Source organism: Austrofundulus limnaeus, unplaced genomic scaffold (assembly GCF_001266775.1).
Source record: "Austrofundulus limnaeus strain Quisiro unplaced genomic scaffold, Austrofundulus_limnaeus-1.0 Scaffold122, whole genome shotgun sequence".
NCBI classification, from domain to species: Eukaryota; Metazoa; Chordata; class Actinopteri; order Cyprinodontiformes; family Rivulidae; genus Austrofundulus; species Austrofundulus limnaeus.
Genome location: NW_013952524.1, coordinates 1,431,544 through 1,449,715, shown reverse-complemented (window position 1 = coordinate 1,449,715; position 18,172 = coordinate 1,431,544). Strand labels below are relative to the sequence as shown.

At 39.4% G+C, this 18,172-nt stretch overlaps 1 protein-coding gene across 1 annotated transcript in view; it reads left to right on the top strand.

Moving 5' to 3' along the window:
- The window catches only part of LOC106522180 (probable cation-transporting ATPase 13A3), a gene marked incomplete at both ends in the record, with an annotated part of 44,183 nt that overhangs the window by 5,906 nt on the left and 20,105 nt on the right, over positions 1–18,172 (top strand). Inside the window, 9 exon segments of the mRNA XM_014015083.1 lie at positions 1,501–1,584; positions 1,691–1,760; positions 1,837–1,971; positions 2,152–2,224; positions 2,336–2,467; positions 7,301–7,468; positions 7,554–7,711; positions 7,788–7,976; positions 13,107–13,168. Of these exon segments, the coding sequence (XP_013870537.1) occupies positions 1,501–1,584; positions 1,691–1,760; positions 1,837–1,971; positions 2,152–2,224; positions 2,336–2,467; positions 7,301–7,468; positions 7,554–7,711; positions 7,788–7,976; positions 13,107–13,168 (1,071 nt within the window).

Below are 18,172 nucleotides of genomic sequence, written 5' to 3'. Positions count from 1 at the left end.
TTCTTACTGTGTGTGTTTAACAAATATTTCTTCAATAAAACAACTACAGAATTGCAAATTACACAATACAATATGATATGCAATTATGCTGTTTTATAGTTTTATGTCCACTTAACTACAAAAGTTTTTGCTGTAAACTACATTAATTTTAACATTAGTAAAGACAAACTAAAACAATACAACTTATTTCAGGTCACAAAGATTTGTTTAATGATTTTAATTTTATAACAAAAAATTATTCTTCAGCTTCATGATGCAGGCTGTATCTGATGCTGACCCACAGCTGGAAAACACAAATCCTGGATGTAAAAAATATAATATCTGAATAAACTGGCCTGTTTGACAACATGAGTATTTATGTTTATGATGCTCAATCATTACATTACTGTCTGTCATTAGTGAGTCTACATCATAATTTCTGAATTATTATGCATTCTAATTAGTCAGCAATCCAATGAAGTCCATATTTTACATGTTTTTAATATCAGTAAATAATATATTTGACAACAGATAAAATCAATTTTAAATAAGAATAAACATGAAAACTGAAGCTTTTTAATGTTAGCACACTGGTTTTACGATTAAAATAATTAATTTTAGTTAAATATGCGTAGTATTTACCTGTGAAACATCACCTTTTTTTGCTCTTGTAAACGTGTTGTAACAATCTATGTAGTTTATAGCAAAGTATTTGAACCATTTGTATGTTTATAAAGCATTTATTTGTACCGCGCTACGTTCTGCTCATTGATTTCAATGGTTGGCGTTAGCATTAGCTTAATGCATAAAATCCCCCTTGTGAAGCACACCCAGGTCACATGACGCCCAATCCAGTAATATATATCAATGCATGGGAACTCCCTGTAGGAAAATTGGAGAGTTCAGAATTTAAGACAGCAGCAGCCCACCACAACTCATCAGTGAGTAAAACTCTCCTACTTTTACTTTTAATAGTATTTTTGCATTATTTATTTCACATTTATTCAGTCGTACRTGTAGTATTTTACAGTGTTTTTAAAAGAGGACGTGTTAAAACACTGTTTCTATGCAGGAAACACCAGGTAGAGCTCAGTTAGCATTTGTTAGTGGTGCTCAGGTGTAGCAGTAAGATGAGAAACATGACATTTTGTGTTGAAGTTAAACATGAAACATCAAAGTTATTACAACTGACACTTTGAGGGCCACCATAATGCTCATGTGATCCTCAGTAAAAAKGAGTTTGACACTCCTGCTTTAAAGGATGCAGTCCATTATTGTATACAGTATTCCTATTTTTGGTTTTTCTCTGTAGAAATCAGTTGTTATTGAGGAGGGCGTTTAGAATTTTCTTTGATTTATATTGACTGTGATGTATAATAAGCAATACACTGGAGGGGTGAAGGCTTTTCACTGGCACTGTCTTTGAAAATGCCTTAAAAAAACTGAGCGTGAACGTTTTGGACTGAACTGTGGGTAGAAGTCCAGGACTGCAGTAGTACTGAAAGCATCTTACTTTTCTAGAGGCCTGGAGGATTTGAAGCTGAACTGTGCACACGTCCACTCGGAACACAGCTCTGGACTTTCCAAAACCCTGCAGGACTTTAGGTATTTACGAGCATCTCATGCTACCTTTTTGTTTTTAACTTCATAGCAATGAAGCCTAAAGTTCTGAAAGTCTTGTGAAATTAAAGATTGTGCTGAATCCTTTCAGGAGGTTGTTTTTTGGGGAGAATGAGATAGCCGTGCGAGTTCCCTCCATGTTCAAGCTTCTCATTAAAGAGGTGAGTGTTCAGCCTAGAAATAAAGATTTTTTCTCTAAAATGCCACCTCTTATCCTACTGTTTTCTTTCCCACCAGGTTTTGAACCCTTTTTACATCTTTCAGCTCTTCAGTGTTATTTTATGGAGTGTTGAAGACTACTACTACTTTGCCTCAGCCATTGTTTTTATGTCCATCATATCAATAGCTACCTCATTGTATACTATTAGGAAGGTGAGTCACTGAGAGGAGATCAAACTGTGTTGTCTTTTAGTTTTATTACAGAAMGAACACTAGTATTTCACCCCATGGCGTTTCTGTGTAATAATGTCACCAGAAGACTTTTTTTCAATCTGGTGACATTTTACTCTTTTCAGATCTATTTCTCTGTCAATAACTGCTCTTTCGTTTCAGCAATATGTGATGCTACACGACATGGTGGCAGCACACAGTGTGGTTAGAGTTTCAGTGTGCAGAGGAAACAAAGGCAAGTTTTTTTCTATTACACGTTGCTGCATTTTAAGACTTTAATTTGCTAAAATATTCAAACCCTTATGCTTTACTTACTGTTTGTATCTTTTCTCATTACTCACCACAGAAATCGAACAGGCCATGTCAACGGAGCTCGTCCCCGGTGATGTCATCGCTATCCCAGCTAATGGGATGGTAATGCCCTGCGATGCCATCCTCTTCCAGGGAACCTGTGTTGTGAATGAGAGTATGCTGACAGGTGAGTGTGCGGTTTGTTCCTCAGTGCATGACATGGACAAAAATGTTTTTGCTGCGTTTTAACTGAGACCCAGACTCACTAAGATTTCACAATGTCGGTTTTTTTTTTAATCCGTTTTTTTCTGCTTCATATTCCAACACTCCCCGTCCCCAGTCATCATGTATGTATGGATGCGTTGTCAGGCTCCCCTTATATAATTTATTGACACATCGGATTAGATTTTAGATTTAGGGTCATTTTTGAAGTTTAGATCTGAGTTACTGGTTAAATTTAGTGAGTAAGGTCAGAGGTTGAGTTTAGGGTTAATGGTCGTGGGTTTTGTTGTAGCCAGAGGTTGGTAGTAAGGAAGTAAATTGACTTGAGTACTGTAACTGTACTTAAGTACAGTTTTTGAGAATTTATACTTTACTTAAGAAGCATTTTATTGAAAACGTTTTACTTTTACTCCACCTCATTTCTCAAACTGTTTTAGATACTAGTTAGTTTTTTTGACTGTTTGTGTAGTTTGTGGCTATTTTGTTCCACCAGCACTAAAATTACACACTACACTCCTATACAGAGGTGGTGATATTTAAAATGGTTGCGCAGAGAAGAATTATAACAATTTTTGTCCTAGTAGTGTTGCCAAATGCTGCGTTCACACTAAACGGGTTTTGAGCATGGTGGACGTGCGTCGGGAAGTGCTGCGGTGCGTCCAGCGCTGCGCGTTTTGAGTGCACGTCGAACGCTGGATTTGGAAAATCTGAACTTTTGCATCTCAACACAGCGCATCAATCAGAGAGACTCCACTGTGTGACATAGTGACAGATTTTCCAATGGGACAGTTTCCTGAATGTTGTCCACTAAACTGAGACAGATGGACAGGAGCTCTTTAGCTGGAATTGAGTGCCTGTAGTCGGTGTCCTGGCAGGAGATATCAGCACCAATGCGGGTCAGCGGCTCATCAAACTGAGCTCGGGACAAAATAGTTCTGCAAGTGAGCCTCGTTAGCTCACAGCTCCTGGGTGGTGAAACTCACCAAACTCAGAAAGTCTCTGAATTATCTGGTGAATTAATTATGAATTAATTGTCTGGTGAGCACGACCTTATGCTTTCAGTAAATAAAGCAAAGCCACTTTCTTTATTTCATCCACCATTAAACAGAGACCGGCTCTTGACGCGCTTGACACGTGTCTGACCTCAAAGTGCTCAAGCGTCCAACTTGAAGCGTTGGACGTGTTTTTGATGCTATAATCACATTCAGTAGGAAGGCAGCATTACACTAATTCACAACAAAGGTCCTCTCAGAACAAAACAAGTTCAAACATACTCATATATTATGAAATACCAATTAGTAAATGCTCTCTATATATCAGCTTAAGACTGTGTCCACAGATAATTTGTGTAGGTTTTGCAGCAGTATGGGATGCCAAGGTCTTAATGGCTGTTCAGTTCCTGTATCCCTTTACCTGCTTTGTTGACTCAAAGTCAATTTGTTTCCAAAACCTTTTTTTTCCTTAGAGAAAATGTGTTTGTTCCATACATCTGCACAGAAAATGTGGTCTGTTAAAAGGTCACAGTGCACCTCCTGGCAGGGCTCTCAGCTCTGGAACAAACTGATAGAAAAGCTAAAAAATATACTTATTTATTGGAGCTTTTTAAGCTCTTGAAGTTTTGCAAGCCAGGAAAAATGAGAGAACGACGGTTATAAATAAAGCCATTCAAAGTGTTGTTACTTTACAAAGCTTCCCTTAAAAAACTTGATGTGAGCGTTACATTAATCACAACATTTCTGGGACCATAGAAAAGGGCATTAATRACAAACATGGAAAAACGAGCACTAAGACTTACAAGTTCTTCAGTCCACTACAGGACAAACTGTCTACAAATACAGGAAACTCAGAAGCTTATATCTAATCCTGTAAGAAGTGAAAAATAAACTAATCCATCAGAAATCTATCAAATCTTGGCTTATGTCCTTTCGTGTGATATTGATCAACAGGGTTTACATTTTTTACAATGTTTATTCACAAATTTCTTGTCCTCTCAACGTGCAATTACAGTAAAATGCAGGCAGAACATTCAAAACATTATTGTATCACTTTCCAAAAATAAGAGGTGAATAGAAATAAGTATATTAGCATAAGTATAAAGTAGCAAATAGTTGTCAAACCAAAGTGATCAATGACAGGACAAGTCCTTAAACAGGTCTACTTCCAAATTAAGATTTGCAGTATTTTTTATCACATACATGTGATTGTAGAAGTGTGGGAGGTATGCTTTGAGCCAAGAATGTATTATTATTTTCATTGCCACTATTAAACAGAAATGGAGTATTTGAACTTTTTTTTTTCCAATCCACCCAGTGGTGTCAACCCCAAGCAGTGGTGGACAAAGTACTCAGTTTCCTTACTTGAATACTGATCCTACTGGTCAAATATTACTCTAATAAAAGTAAAAGTAGCTCTGTCAAATTATTACTTAAATGAAAATAAATATTCTTTAAAAACACTTAAGTACTGAAAGAACTTAACAATGTTGACATTTTTAACACCTCATTCACTTGAGTGTAGTCTAGAATAATTGAGAAAATTTTCTGCTATATTGGACAGATCAAAAACTCCAAATAATAATATAATAATATAATAATAATAATAATAATAATAATAATAATAATGCATTTGTTTTTATATAGAGCTTTTCTAGAGGCTTAAAGACGCTTTAAAGTTTCCCGCATCATTCCTTCACTCCTCAGTCACACTCTGTGGTGGAAGTGTTGCTGCCATTCTGCACCTACGGTCCCTCCAGACCACCACAGTTCTATCAACAGATTTATACACTGGGAGGTTGGGCTAAGTGTCTTGCCCGGGGACACAACAACAGGATGCGCTTGCGCAGGGATATGAACTGGCAACAGTCTGTTTGCAGGGCATCTACCTTCTGTGTCATTGTAATCTTTACCTAATTATGAACTGTCGACTCATTTAGTCTCTACACAGTCACCACTTCAAGGGCAATGCTTGGAAAAGACAGAATCTAGCATTAGGTGACTCATTAAAGAGCTCTAAATCTAATCTTGGGTCAAGCATTTCACACTGAAATTTTTAGTTATTTGTAATATTTGTACTAGTTCACTGAATTAAAAATATTTGTTACAGTAAACTAGGAACACTTTTGTACAAAACAATTTAACAAAGTTTATTTGGTAGAAATACATTATAAGAACAAAAGGACTAAAATTCTTAAACATTCTAGCTAAGGTCTCACATGAGATGGGTTCTTGTTAAAATCAGGACTAATCAGGGTTACAAAGACCTGCAGTAGTGCTGAAACGTGTAGTAGACATAGTGTGTCTGTAAGGCAACACTAGCAGGACAAAAAGTATTCTTCTCCTTGCAACTGGTTTAAAAGCTACACCTACTGTATACATTGTGTCAGTGGAACAAAATGGATGTAAACTACACAAACAGCCAAAAAAGTAACAAGTAACAATGTAAAGTCTTTAGAGAAATGTAGTGGAGTGAAAAGTATGATTTTATCATCAAAATGTGTTAGAGTAAAAGTAAAGATTTTTCAATTAAAAAAATCTACTCTAGCTTTACAAATTTTCAGAAACTGTTCTTAAATACAATACTCAAGTCARTTTACTTTGTTACTGCCCAACTCAGACCCCAGGTTATAGTACTTTGGGTAGAGGGGCAAGTTTGAATTTCTCCTTGGATCCCTTGCCTGTATGAGCTGGTAAATCACAGAAAATATGTAAGTGAAACTGGGGTAAGATGACACATTTTTCACATTTAGGATCACTACATTAAGGCAACCATAATTTTTGCTCAACTTACCCCTTGAGCATAGGTTTGGGGTAAGTTGAGCCCGATCCCTACCCCTCCACACACACTCCATCCTTCCACCAAAACTCGACCGCACCACTTACTATATCCACAAATATATATCCATAAAAGTCACTTTTTCCCCATCAAGCATATTTTATTTGTTGTACACAATTCAACAGGTACAACAACTGTTCTTACTGTTACAAATTACTGCTAAACTGCTGTTTATTAAAAACAACAAAAAAGAACAGAATGCTTTCAAGAGTGCTTGGGAAGCTAACATTTGGAAAGAAACACTAGAAGTGAATCTTTGTTCCAGAATCATAGTTTCTTGATATAAAATTCTAAAGTTGTCCCTTGCCAAATGGCTCAACTTACCCCAAAGCTAACATTTTCACTTTTTTGTTCCCACAGCTAAAATGGTCACTTTTATGCTAGGTTCATGACCTCATGTTGACCTCACAGATACAATCGGTGTATAAAACAAATGTAAAAGAATCTATTATGGGCTAACACAATTCCTGTTAAAGTTATGATAGACTAAATTCACTTTCTCTGTTTTTTTAGAAATAAAATTCAGTTCAATTCAGTTTATTTATATAGCGCTAAGTCACAACATACGTTATCTCATTGTTCTTTTTTCATATACAGTGGTACATGAAAAAAGAACAATCTAATTCTAACCACTTTAACCATGTGGTTTTTACCTTCATAGACTCCATGAAATTATGCCTTCCTCCTAACTATTTGGTCACATGGTCAATGATTTTTAACATTTCCTAGCAATAAGAGGTGGCTGAACTTACCCCAGTCTCTCCTAAATGGTCACCAGTCTGAACTATCTCATCTTGACTTTCCAGTTGAACCCTTTCCATGTCAGTCTGTTTGTAATTTTTGACCTGATAATGTACCTTGATAATGTATTTGCCTCCAACTCCTTTTTCTCCTTATCTCCCCCTACCACCTCCTCTAGGCAATTAACAGGGTTTTAATTGGATATTTATTTTCATTTAATCGTTAGGCGAGAGTGTTCCAGTGACCAAAACCAGTCTGCCCAGTGCAGGTGAAGACGCAGCTCAGCTCTACAACATGGAGGAACACAAGAGACACACACTGTTCTGTGGAACCCATGTCATCCAGACCCGGTACTACACAGGTGAACTGGTGAAGGCTGTTGTGGTCAGAACAGGTGAGGCAGACACAGACGTCTACATTTGCAGTTCTGTAGTACAGTATGTAGAGAGGAAAACGTGACCAAAGAAATGTTTTCACAGGTTTCAGTACAGAGAAAGGCCAGCTCGTACGCTCTATACTCTACCCTAAACCTACAGACTTTAAGTTGTACCGTGATGCTTACCTGTTCCTGCTGTGTCTGGTCGGGGTCGCAGCGATCGGCTTCATCTACACCATCGTCCTCAGCATCATGAGCAAGGTATCACTGCAGGAGACRCGCCGGTCTTTAAAGTGCTACATCAAAGCTTTAATGGCTGTTCTCTGCACGTCTCCAGGTTCCAGTTAGAACCATCATCATTGAATCTTTGGACATCGTTACCATCACTGTCCCTCCGGCCTTACCTGCAGCCATGACAGCCGGGATCGTGTATGCTCAGCGGCGCCTGAAGCGGGCCGGCATCTTCTGCATCAGCCCCCAAAGAATCAACATGTGTGGCCAGCTTAACCTGGTCTGCTTTGACAAGGTAGTTGAATCTGAGTTAATTTTCCCGCGCTGAACTTACGGTTTGTTTCTCACCTCAGAAGGAATTTGACTGAGACTAACTGAGATTCCCTCCAGTTCTCCTTTAAGCATGCATGGAAAGTTGGTTCCAAAGAATTCAAGCCCACTTCTAGTTCAAGTACGAGTTTTTCTTCAAAAATGAGTTAACGATTTAATGACCAGAACTTCAGATGGGTCCTAGTGTCTCCAGGCACTGCTGTGGTTATACACATCACAGTTTTTCCATAACTTCAAGCAAGMAGAAGAAGAAGAAGCTGCTTATATTCTGTAGTATCTTTCTCTACAAGCTTTATGTGGCTATAAAATGTTTAACAAACCTTTTTATGGTTTTAGGATGTTCATGTTATGTCATTCCTTTTGACTAAGCCAGTGGAATTTGTCCTTTTTTATCTTGGTGATAAAAGCAGACAACAGAGCTGAACGAAGCAATTTCATGTTAGGAAATAAACAGAAAATTCATCAGACTGAAAACAAAAATCAACAACAACAACAACAACAAAAAAAGAAATTATTTCCTTAGGGTCTGGAAACTTTTTTTGGCTATTTTCTCCCGTTTTCCATCATAAATAATAATTAGTCACAAGTCTAATTCAAACTTTTAGTTTGGTATTGAGCACAGCTGGCTGTGAAGGACTCTTTCAACACTTTGCTGGTAAGTATTAGCAGTTTGATTTAGACCAAACAGCACATTGAACTGACTGTTTCACTGTAAGCTACAATTAAACAGTAGCTTTAAAAGTTAAGGGCCTAGAAATCCTTAAAGAAGTGATTATCACACCCAACCTGTCATGACAGGATTTAAAATTACAACTGCATTTCAGAAAAAAGTTGAGACGTTTCAAATGTAAATAAAAAACAATGCAACGATTTGTAAATCTTAAAAATCTGTATTTTATTCACAATAGAGCACAGTAAACCTGTAAAAGAGGTTTTGGAGGGACTGAGGAGACCTGGGGCCTCGTGTATCAACAGTGCGTACACACAAAAACCTTGCGTACACTATTTTCCACGCAAAACTCCGGATGTATCAAAACTGAAATGAACGTGGAAATGTGCGCAGCCCCATGCCAACTCCAGGGCTGGTGTCGCACTTTTCTGTGGTTCTGGTTCCATTGGAGACACAGAGGTGATTCCGAGAAACTGTTCATGATGTGAAAATGATTTTTGTTCACACCAGACACACATGATTAACAATTATTACATCCACATGATTAACAGTTATTACATCCACATGATTAACAGTTATTACATCCACATGATTAACAATTATTACATCCACATGGACGCAGTTAGATAAAAGATGCGCAAAGTTGTGCCAAAAATACATTTACCAGGAACGGATTCAGCCTTACACTATTTATTATATCCTCCAGTAATAGCAGAGCATTTATTTATAAATAGATAGAATTTTCTGATCCACAATGAAGACTGGCTCATTAGCCGTTTTGAGGAATAATCCTTTTTTCAGTTTGGCACTGCTGCGCTCTGGGGGCACACACAGCGAGGAGCCGTGCACCACTCGTGCACRTGCAGCAGTGATTGAACTGGGTTCCACAGGAGCTTTCCAGAGGGAGCTGGCAGACCAATTGGAACTGTGCCAGTCCAGTCCACCCAAAGCTGAGTCATGCTCATCCATATGATTCTAAAGTCTGAGTTAATTATAGTTGCGCTAAGGAGCGCGCACACAGTGCACAGTGGAGGTGTTTCATACTTGGCGTTTACGTTGTTGTAGATTTCTCCAAAATGACACGTGGAAGTACACTTTACAACTTGTGAAAAAGCTGTGAGTAGGCGAGCAAAAGCTTGACAGACAACAGAATGTGCACAAAGGATGTGGTGCTTGTGGCCTTTGTGGAGGCTCTCCAGCATCACGTCATGTCATGAAAACTCTCCACTGAGGGCTTTTGCCTAATTTTTTTTTGCCTACTTAGCTAGAACCACTGTTCCAGCTGACTGATTTAAGAGACAGTTCCCACATTTCTTTGTATTTACGTGGCAGGAAGTAAATACAGCTACAGCTACRTCATTGGGTGACACTCCCAGTCCCAGCTCTTCTACACTGGCATGCCTATTGCAGTTCTGATCAGTTTGGCGTCAGCCAAATGTGTCTCCAGGTTCCAACCACACAGAACCACGCTCAGCCATGCAGTTTGTACCTCCTCTCCGATGGTTCTGGGTAGAAGTGAGAACAGCAGGCTAATAATTTTGAGGTCAGCAGAATGCTGCCCCTGGATTAGCTCTGGGATTGATTGACAGAGGAAAGGCGTTACTTGTGCAAACTTTTGGGAAAGGCAGAACTTTAAACACTTGCTGAAGAGAGGTGAAGGAGATTAGGCCAAGCAGATATTCGAACAAACTGGCCGCCTACAGTTACACAAGCACTTATAAACAGCACAGCGACAATAACTAAATAAATATGAAGACTGCAGAACCCTCTATGGATTTTGACGCGGGTCACCGTGGCCCCACTCTGGAGCCAGGCCTGGAGGTGGGGCACATTGGCGAGCATCTGGTAGCCAGACTTTTGTCCTTGGATGGGGTGCTGGAGAGCACTCCTCATAGGGACTCCCTTATTCTGTTGGGGTACAATCATGTGGGCAGTGAAAGTGATACCTGGAGTGGTGTCAATCCAGCATCTCAGGGGAGTGGGGAGCGGTTCACCACCAACACTGTTTATGGTGGGGATGGTGCGCTGCAGACCTCAACTCGGGATATTGTGAGTCAGAGGACAAATACTTCAAAGACCTCCTCAATTCCACCAGCACATCTTCCCATGAGGAAGCAGAGCCTGAGGACCCTGGGTCGGACTCACCAATCTCTGGTACCGAGGTCATTGAGGTGGTTAAAAAGCTCCTCGGTGGCAAGGCACCGGGGGTGGATAAGATTCACCCGGAGTTCCTTGGAGTTCTGGATGTTGTGGGGTTGTGTTGGTTGATGCGACTCTACAATATTGCATGGACATTGGGGGCAGTTCCCCTGGATTTGCAGGTGCGGTCCCCCTATTTAAAAAGGGGGACCACAGAGTGTGTTGCAACTATAGGGGGATCACACTTCTAAGCCTCCCTGGTAAAGTCTATTCAGGGGTCCTGTATTGGAGGGTCCATTGGATAGTTAAATCTTGAATTCAGGACGAGCAGTGTGGTTTTCGTCCTGGTCGTGGAACAGTGGACCAGCTCTACACCCTCAGCAGGGACCTGGAGGGTGCATGAGAGTTCGCCCAACGAGTCTGCATGTGTTTTGTGGACTTGGAGAAGACCATGTACCTCGGGGACTCCTGTKGGGGGTAGTCCGGGAGTATGGGGTACCAGGCCTGTTGATACAGGCTGTTAGGTCCATGTACCACTGGTGATAGAGTGTGGTTTGCATTGCCGGTAGTAAGTCGGACTCGTTTCCAGTGAGAGTTGTGACCCGACCCGATCCCGGATAAGCAGAAGAAAATAGATGGATAAATATGAAGACCGAACGGTAAAACCACAACAGCTTTAATTTTTTTTTTAAAACACAACAGCGCTGTGGATGGTCCACCCATAATACGCACACACAGTGGGGGACACACACACACCTGGAACAGAACTGAATAGACCCAAACCAATAGAGTAGAACCGTGCTCATGGAGAAGTGGCGGTAACTGGAGCCATTATAGAAGTAGGGAAAAGTTTAAATTCATGCTCTTATTTTGAAATGTAGATGGTTTCCTGTTCTCCGTGTTTTTACTTCCCATCACCAATCTGTCCTGTACCCAGAATGCATCACTTCAGTTCTCCAATAAACAATTTAAATTACTAATACAGTATATCCTGCWTGCTTTCTGATTGAAGCCCTACCATAACTATAAGAAAATGACCAAGAAGCAACAGAACTAGTATTCCTCAACAACTGTTTATTTATCACCATGAGCCAAAAGTCTGTTTCAACAAATCACCTCCCCAAACTGCAGTGATATGTGCAACACTGTAAAAGTAAAGTGAAATGCCTCTAGTCTGCAGTATTACACAAGACTTGCTCATGTTATCACTGGAATATACTCTGGTGAACTCTGAGTCAATTATGTGCTTTAGAATTAGCTTCTGCTATGTCCTCAGGAGCACAAGTGCTTTAAAACTTGCATAACTAAATAACTTAACAAGCACTTTAGAACTTGTGCAACTAACTTTTGGATTGCATCTGCCCACCACTGCCTGGACTCTTCTTCTATTAAGTTATGTTGTTGTATGGATGCAGTCTGTGGTTTAAGATTGACTTGCTGAAATTTGCCAGGCCTTCCCTGAAAAAGATGTAATCTGAGTAGCAGTAGATGTTGTTTTAAAATCTGTAGAAACTTTTCTGTATTGATGGTTCCTTTCCAGATGTGTAAGCTGCCCATGTCAGAGGCACTAATACCATGCCCTCATACCATCAGAGAGACTGAACTGTGTGAATTGTCCACTGATAACAGTCTGGATGGTCCCTCTCCACGTCGGTAAACATAACATAGTTGGCTTCTAAAAAGAGTTTGGATTTTTGATCCATCTGACTCTAGAACAGTTCAGAGAAGACTGCAGCATTTCACCTTTGGCTTCTTCTTTGTGTGATAGAGCTTTAAGTAGCATTAATGGATGACWCAGTGATGTGTGGAAGTGTTCCTGAGTCCATGCAGTGAYTTCCAGAACAGAACCAGACCTGTTTTTAAAGCAGTAGCCCCTGAGGGCCCCAAGATCACAACCATCCAATATTTACTTTTAGCCTTTGAGCTCAGATTTCTACAGTTTATAATAAATTGATGAGATTATGACCTGGAGGTGAACATTTAAGATTTTTCATAGACTGGTGAACCTAACCCATCTTTACTTCCGACAGACTTTGCCTCTCTAAAATACTTTGTTGTACCAGTTCTCCTACAGATTTTTGCAAATTAACCAAATTTGTTAATTCTGTTTTTTTTTTAGTTTTAACCAACTTTTTCTGAAGTGGTTGTAAAAAGTTGCCATTAACCTCAGATACAAAAATTAGAGTTGCCAAAATGGTTATTTAGCGTTCAGATATTTTTAGCTGTTACAAATCCACAGCCTTGGCTGTTCCACATTACTACTTAAATGTTGTTTTTCTCCCCCAGACTGGTACTCTCACTGAGGATGGATTGGACCTGTGGGGAATTCACAGGACAAAAGATGGCAGGCAAGAGAAGCCCTTTATTCTTTTTTTTTCCCCATCAGAATTGTTCTTGTTCTGGAAATACTTTCAAAACATTATTAGAAGTTTGACAATAAAAATACATCCACTTTTTTTTTACCTCTTTCAATCTCTGAAGATTTGTCAACTTCACAAATCATTGAACAAGACTGGTATATGACGCCTTTTTATCAGACTTTTCCATCTGTCTAAATTTATCACTAGAAGAACCAAAAGCAGTGCATAAACACGCACACAAATTTCTGACCCGTCACACAAACCTTGGAGCATCCACCTGTAAGAAAAAGTTTGGTCTTGTTTTGAAAAGGTGTAGGCAAAGTTGCTCTACCAACAAAACTATGCGCTTTCTGTCACGCATCTGCGAGAGTGATTTTCACAGCTTCGGTTGGAATATGTAGGGGCCTTCAGTTTGATTAAATGTTAGACAACATGCAAAAGTTTGACTTTTTATACCGTGTATGTAAACATCTGATTTCAGCTGTAGCACAGTTCACAATAAGACATTTCAGGTTAGTCCAAGTCATGAATCTGATTCAGATTCAAATCAAATTACAGTTAATTAATTTCCTATTGTATTACAATACATTCACATTTACTGAACAAAAATATAAACCCAACACTTTTTTTTTGCTCCTATATCTCATGAGCTCAATGATCTAAGACTTTTTCTACACAACAGACCTTCCTTCCAATATTATTCTGAAATGTATGTTAGTTTTTGTCAGGGAGCCCTTCTCCTTTGCAGAGATAATAGTCCATGGGGTAGGGTGCCCCCCCCCCCCCCCCACTACTGAACTTCTCAGGTGTTTTAATGTACGCTAGGACCCCTTTGGGAAAATGCTTGTTAACAGAAAAAAAGTTGGGTCTCTGCCCCCCAGGGACCCCTTTGTGACCACAACCCTTTTTCATTTTGACCATCAAAGTTAGGTATATACAGGAAACTTCACTGCCAAAAACTTTGCTATAAACCAATCAAATTTTAAAAACAAGGTATCAGCAGATTCATATTGATTAACTCTTTTATTTAAATTACATTTCATTAAACAAGTATGTGCTCGATGATGTCATCAGGGGTTAAAAGATCACAACCCACAACAGAAGATGAAAATTTTCATCTTTTTAGACTGTAAGTTAGGGTGGGTCACCATGCACACCCCACTACTGAACTTCTCTGATATTTCCATGTACCTCAAGGTCCACTCTTTCAAGAAATGCATGTTAACAGAAAAAAATTGGGTCTCACTGCCCCCCAGGGACCACTTTGGCCACACCCCTTTTCTATTGTGACCATCAAAGTTAGGGGTACAGGGACCTTAACTGCCAATAAAGACTTTTTCTAAATAAGTGGATCCTAAGGTGCATGAAAAAGCTAAGTAAGTTGAATATTTAGGATCTGTATGGTAAACTCAGATAAAAGATTAAAATTTTCATCATCTGTTGGGGTTGTGTCATTTTGACCCTCTAATGACATCATTGTTTGCATACTTGTTTAATGAAATTTCATGCAAATCTAAGAGCTAATCAATATGTATCTGCTGATATCCTGTTTTTAAAATGTGGTTGGCTTATAACAAAGTTATTGGCAGTTAAGGTCCCTGTACCCCTAAATTTGATGGTCACAATGGAAAAGGGGTGTGGTCAAAAGTGGTCCGTGGGGGCCAGTGAGAGCCAACTTTTTTTCTGTTAACATGCTTATTTTGACAGTGTGGACCCTAGGGTACATGAAAATACCTGAGAAGTTCAGTAGTGGGGTGTGCATAGTGACCCACCCTAATCTTCAGACTAAAAAGATGATAGTTTTCATTTTCTGTTGGTGTTGTGACATTTTGAGCCCCCGATGACATCATTGTTTGCATWTTTGTTTAATGAAAAGTCCTTTATGTTGAAGAACTAATCAATATGAATCTGCTGATACCTTGTTTTTAAAATGTTGTTGGTTTATAGCGAAATTATTGGCAGTTAAGCTTCCTGTCCCCCTAATTTTGATGGTCACAATGGAAAAGGGGTGTGGTCACAAAGTGGTCCCTGGGGGACAGTGAGACCCAACTTTTTTCTGTTAACATGCATTTTCTGAAAGAGTGGACCCTAGGGTACATGAAAATACCAGAGAAGTTCAGTGGGGGGTGGTTTGCACAGTGAGCCACCCTAGCCCATGGACTAAAATCCATTCCACCTCACAGGTGTGGCATATCAAGATTCTGATTAGACTAGATGCTGTTTATTGCAGACCAATATCCTTGTTACCACAGTTTTCAAAACATTTAGAGCAATTATTTGTGATCAGATTAGATCAATTTATTGATAAACACAATGTTTTAAGTAGCAGTCCATATGGGTTTAGAGCAAATAATTCTACATCAATGACTCTCATGGAATTAATAGAACAAATAACAACTGCTGTTGATCATAAATAGTACTGTGTTAGTGTTATTTGAAGAAAGCATTCGACATCTCTGATCACAGTATTCTTCTTGAAAAATTGGATAGTATTATGGTCCAGCACCACAGTGGGTATCTAGCTATTAGAAAGATAGTAAACAGTTTGTACAAATAAACTTCATAAGATCTGAACTCAGTATAACGTGGAGTTCCTCAGGGTTCTATACTTGGACAAAAGTTATTTATTTTATACGTGAATGACTTGGTAAATGTGTCAGGAATTTTTAAATGTGTTTTATTTGCAGATGATCCTTCATTTTTTTTGTTTGGGTGAAAATATAGAATGGATGTTGGAGATGATGCAAACAGAATTTGCAAAATTATAAAATTGATTTCAACTTAATAAATTATCATTAAATTTGAATAAAGCTAATTACATGATATTCAGTAATATTAAGAGAATTGTTGATATTCCATTTGAGTTGATGTTGTTGAGATTTGAAGAGTCAGTGAGGTGAGGTTTTTGGGTGTCATCATTAATGAAAAGCTGATATGGAGGCCTCATTTGAATTATTTAAAACAAAAATAACTAATTCTATGCAGTATTGTACAAAGTAAGAGAGTTATTCAATGATAAAGCTCTGTTTATATTGTAGATGTTATTGTTGTAATTCCACACATAATTTATTGCATTGAAGTCTGGGGGAAGGCTTGCAAAACAATTACAAATCCTATTTTTGCTTTACAGAAAAGAGCCGTAAGAATTATCACTAGAAAACATTACAGTCACCATCAAATATATTATTTTATCAACTGAAAATATTGAAATTCTATGATTTGGTTGACTGTAATATTTAGCTGTTAATGCGTAGGGCTCATAAAAACATATTACCTTCTAACGTCCAAGTAAATTTTATTAAAAGGGAGAGCTGTTATTATCTTAAGGGGATGGAGATGTTTGTGAAACCTTGGTTTTGTAAAGGTGGGAACATACTCGCTCCGACGCTGACGGKTCGACGTGCGGTCACGTGGTTATTCGGCAGTCGTTTTCGCACAGACCTTTCATAGTCCCTACGACACCCCCGCGCCAAATTCGGGAAACCCCCCTCCCTGAAACATACGTCACTGCATGGAGTTTCCCCGCAACAGCCGATAATGCAGAAAAAAAAGTCAGAATTTCTCCCCTCAACAACAATGCAGAAAAAAATGTCACTCACCTGAAGGATTTTTATCCACATCTGTCCTGGTTAAAAAGCTCTACAGTTTCAGATTCCTCCGTGCCTGTTTATCTGTTTATCTCCATTCATGAGTTTTTTACGGTTTGACAATCTTTATAAAACTCTGCTTCCTGGTCGGCTCGGGGAGCGAGTCGAGTTTTTTTTTTTTTTACCGAGTGGTTGAAGTAAATGCAGCGCAATAGTGCTGTCAGCATAAACTCACATGAGTTTTTCTCAGTTTGTCTATCTTTAAAACTGCTCAAAATGGTCTGCTCTGCGCTTTCAGTTCAGACCAATCACACATTACCGTCGACACGGGAGGGGGGTCAAAAAGTTCTGCCAGGGGCTTGTGCCAAAAGGGGCTGTCGACACGACTTTGCGAAGCCCGTCTGACGTTTGACATAATTTTCGTCATTAAACTGCGACAACCCGTGTCGATGTCGGCAGTTCGCACGGAGTATGTTTCCAGCTTAACAGTTTGAAGGAGCGATCTACTTTAATCCAGGGAACAGGATTGTGGAATGGTCTGGAGGATGAGGTTAAAAATGGCAGATCAATGTACATATTTACAGAGTGGCACATAAGCAGTGCGCAGGTGCGCATGCGCTGTCAAAAAAGGAAAAAGCGCACCAGATGTAACGTCATAAAGCTCCCTTGCGTACCTAAGATTGTACCTGGTTGTCTGTCAAAACAACAGCTAGCAGGGCTCTAGAGTGCGACCAGTTTAGTCGCAAATGCGACTGATTTCTTAAAAAAATAGAAAAGAATCCAGCAGCACTGGTGTGAATGGATCGTTGTTCTGTGCGCCACAGCGGGACCCTGACATAAGGATTAAACTGACACTGCTTTCAACAAATCAGACGAAGTCCAGAGCCGTTTTGTCCAATCAGAGCAGAACAGGGCGGGACTTTCAGTGAGAGCAGGTTTGGTTGAAGCAGCGGGCCGGCTCAACTGGAGTTGCTGCAGCAATCAGTCCATACATCTCCTCCTGTGCTTTGCTCCTGCACTACCGAGACTTTGGTCTGTAAAACCTAACTTTATGTTAAATAAATGTTCAGAATGTTGTCATTGAACAGATCTGTCCAACTTTGTGTGAGTGACTAAACTCCTCCTGAGAGACTGCTGTGACAGGAGCGCAATGCTGCACGCGCAGGCTGAGTCTGTCTGTGAGATTCACTGAGTTCTTCTAATTACTGTAAACCACATTAACTAACAGAACATTTGTTTGCCCCATATTAAAGCAAAAATGATTCTCTGTTTAACACCCCAGTCAAAATATTAAAAAAAGTTAATTCCCTTCTCACCCTCCGCGGGTGGTCTCTTTCATCCTCTGAGCTCGGGTCCTCTACCAGAGGCCTGGGAGCTTGAGGGTTCTGTGCAGTATATATATATA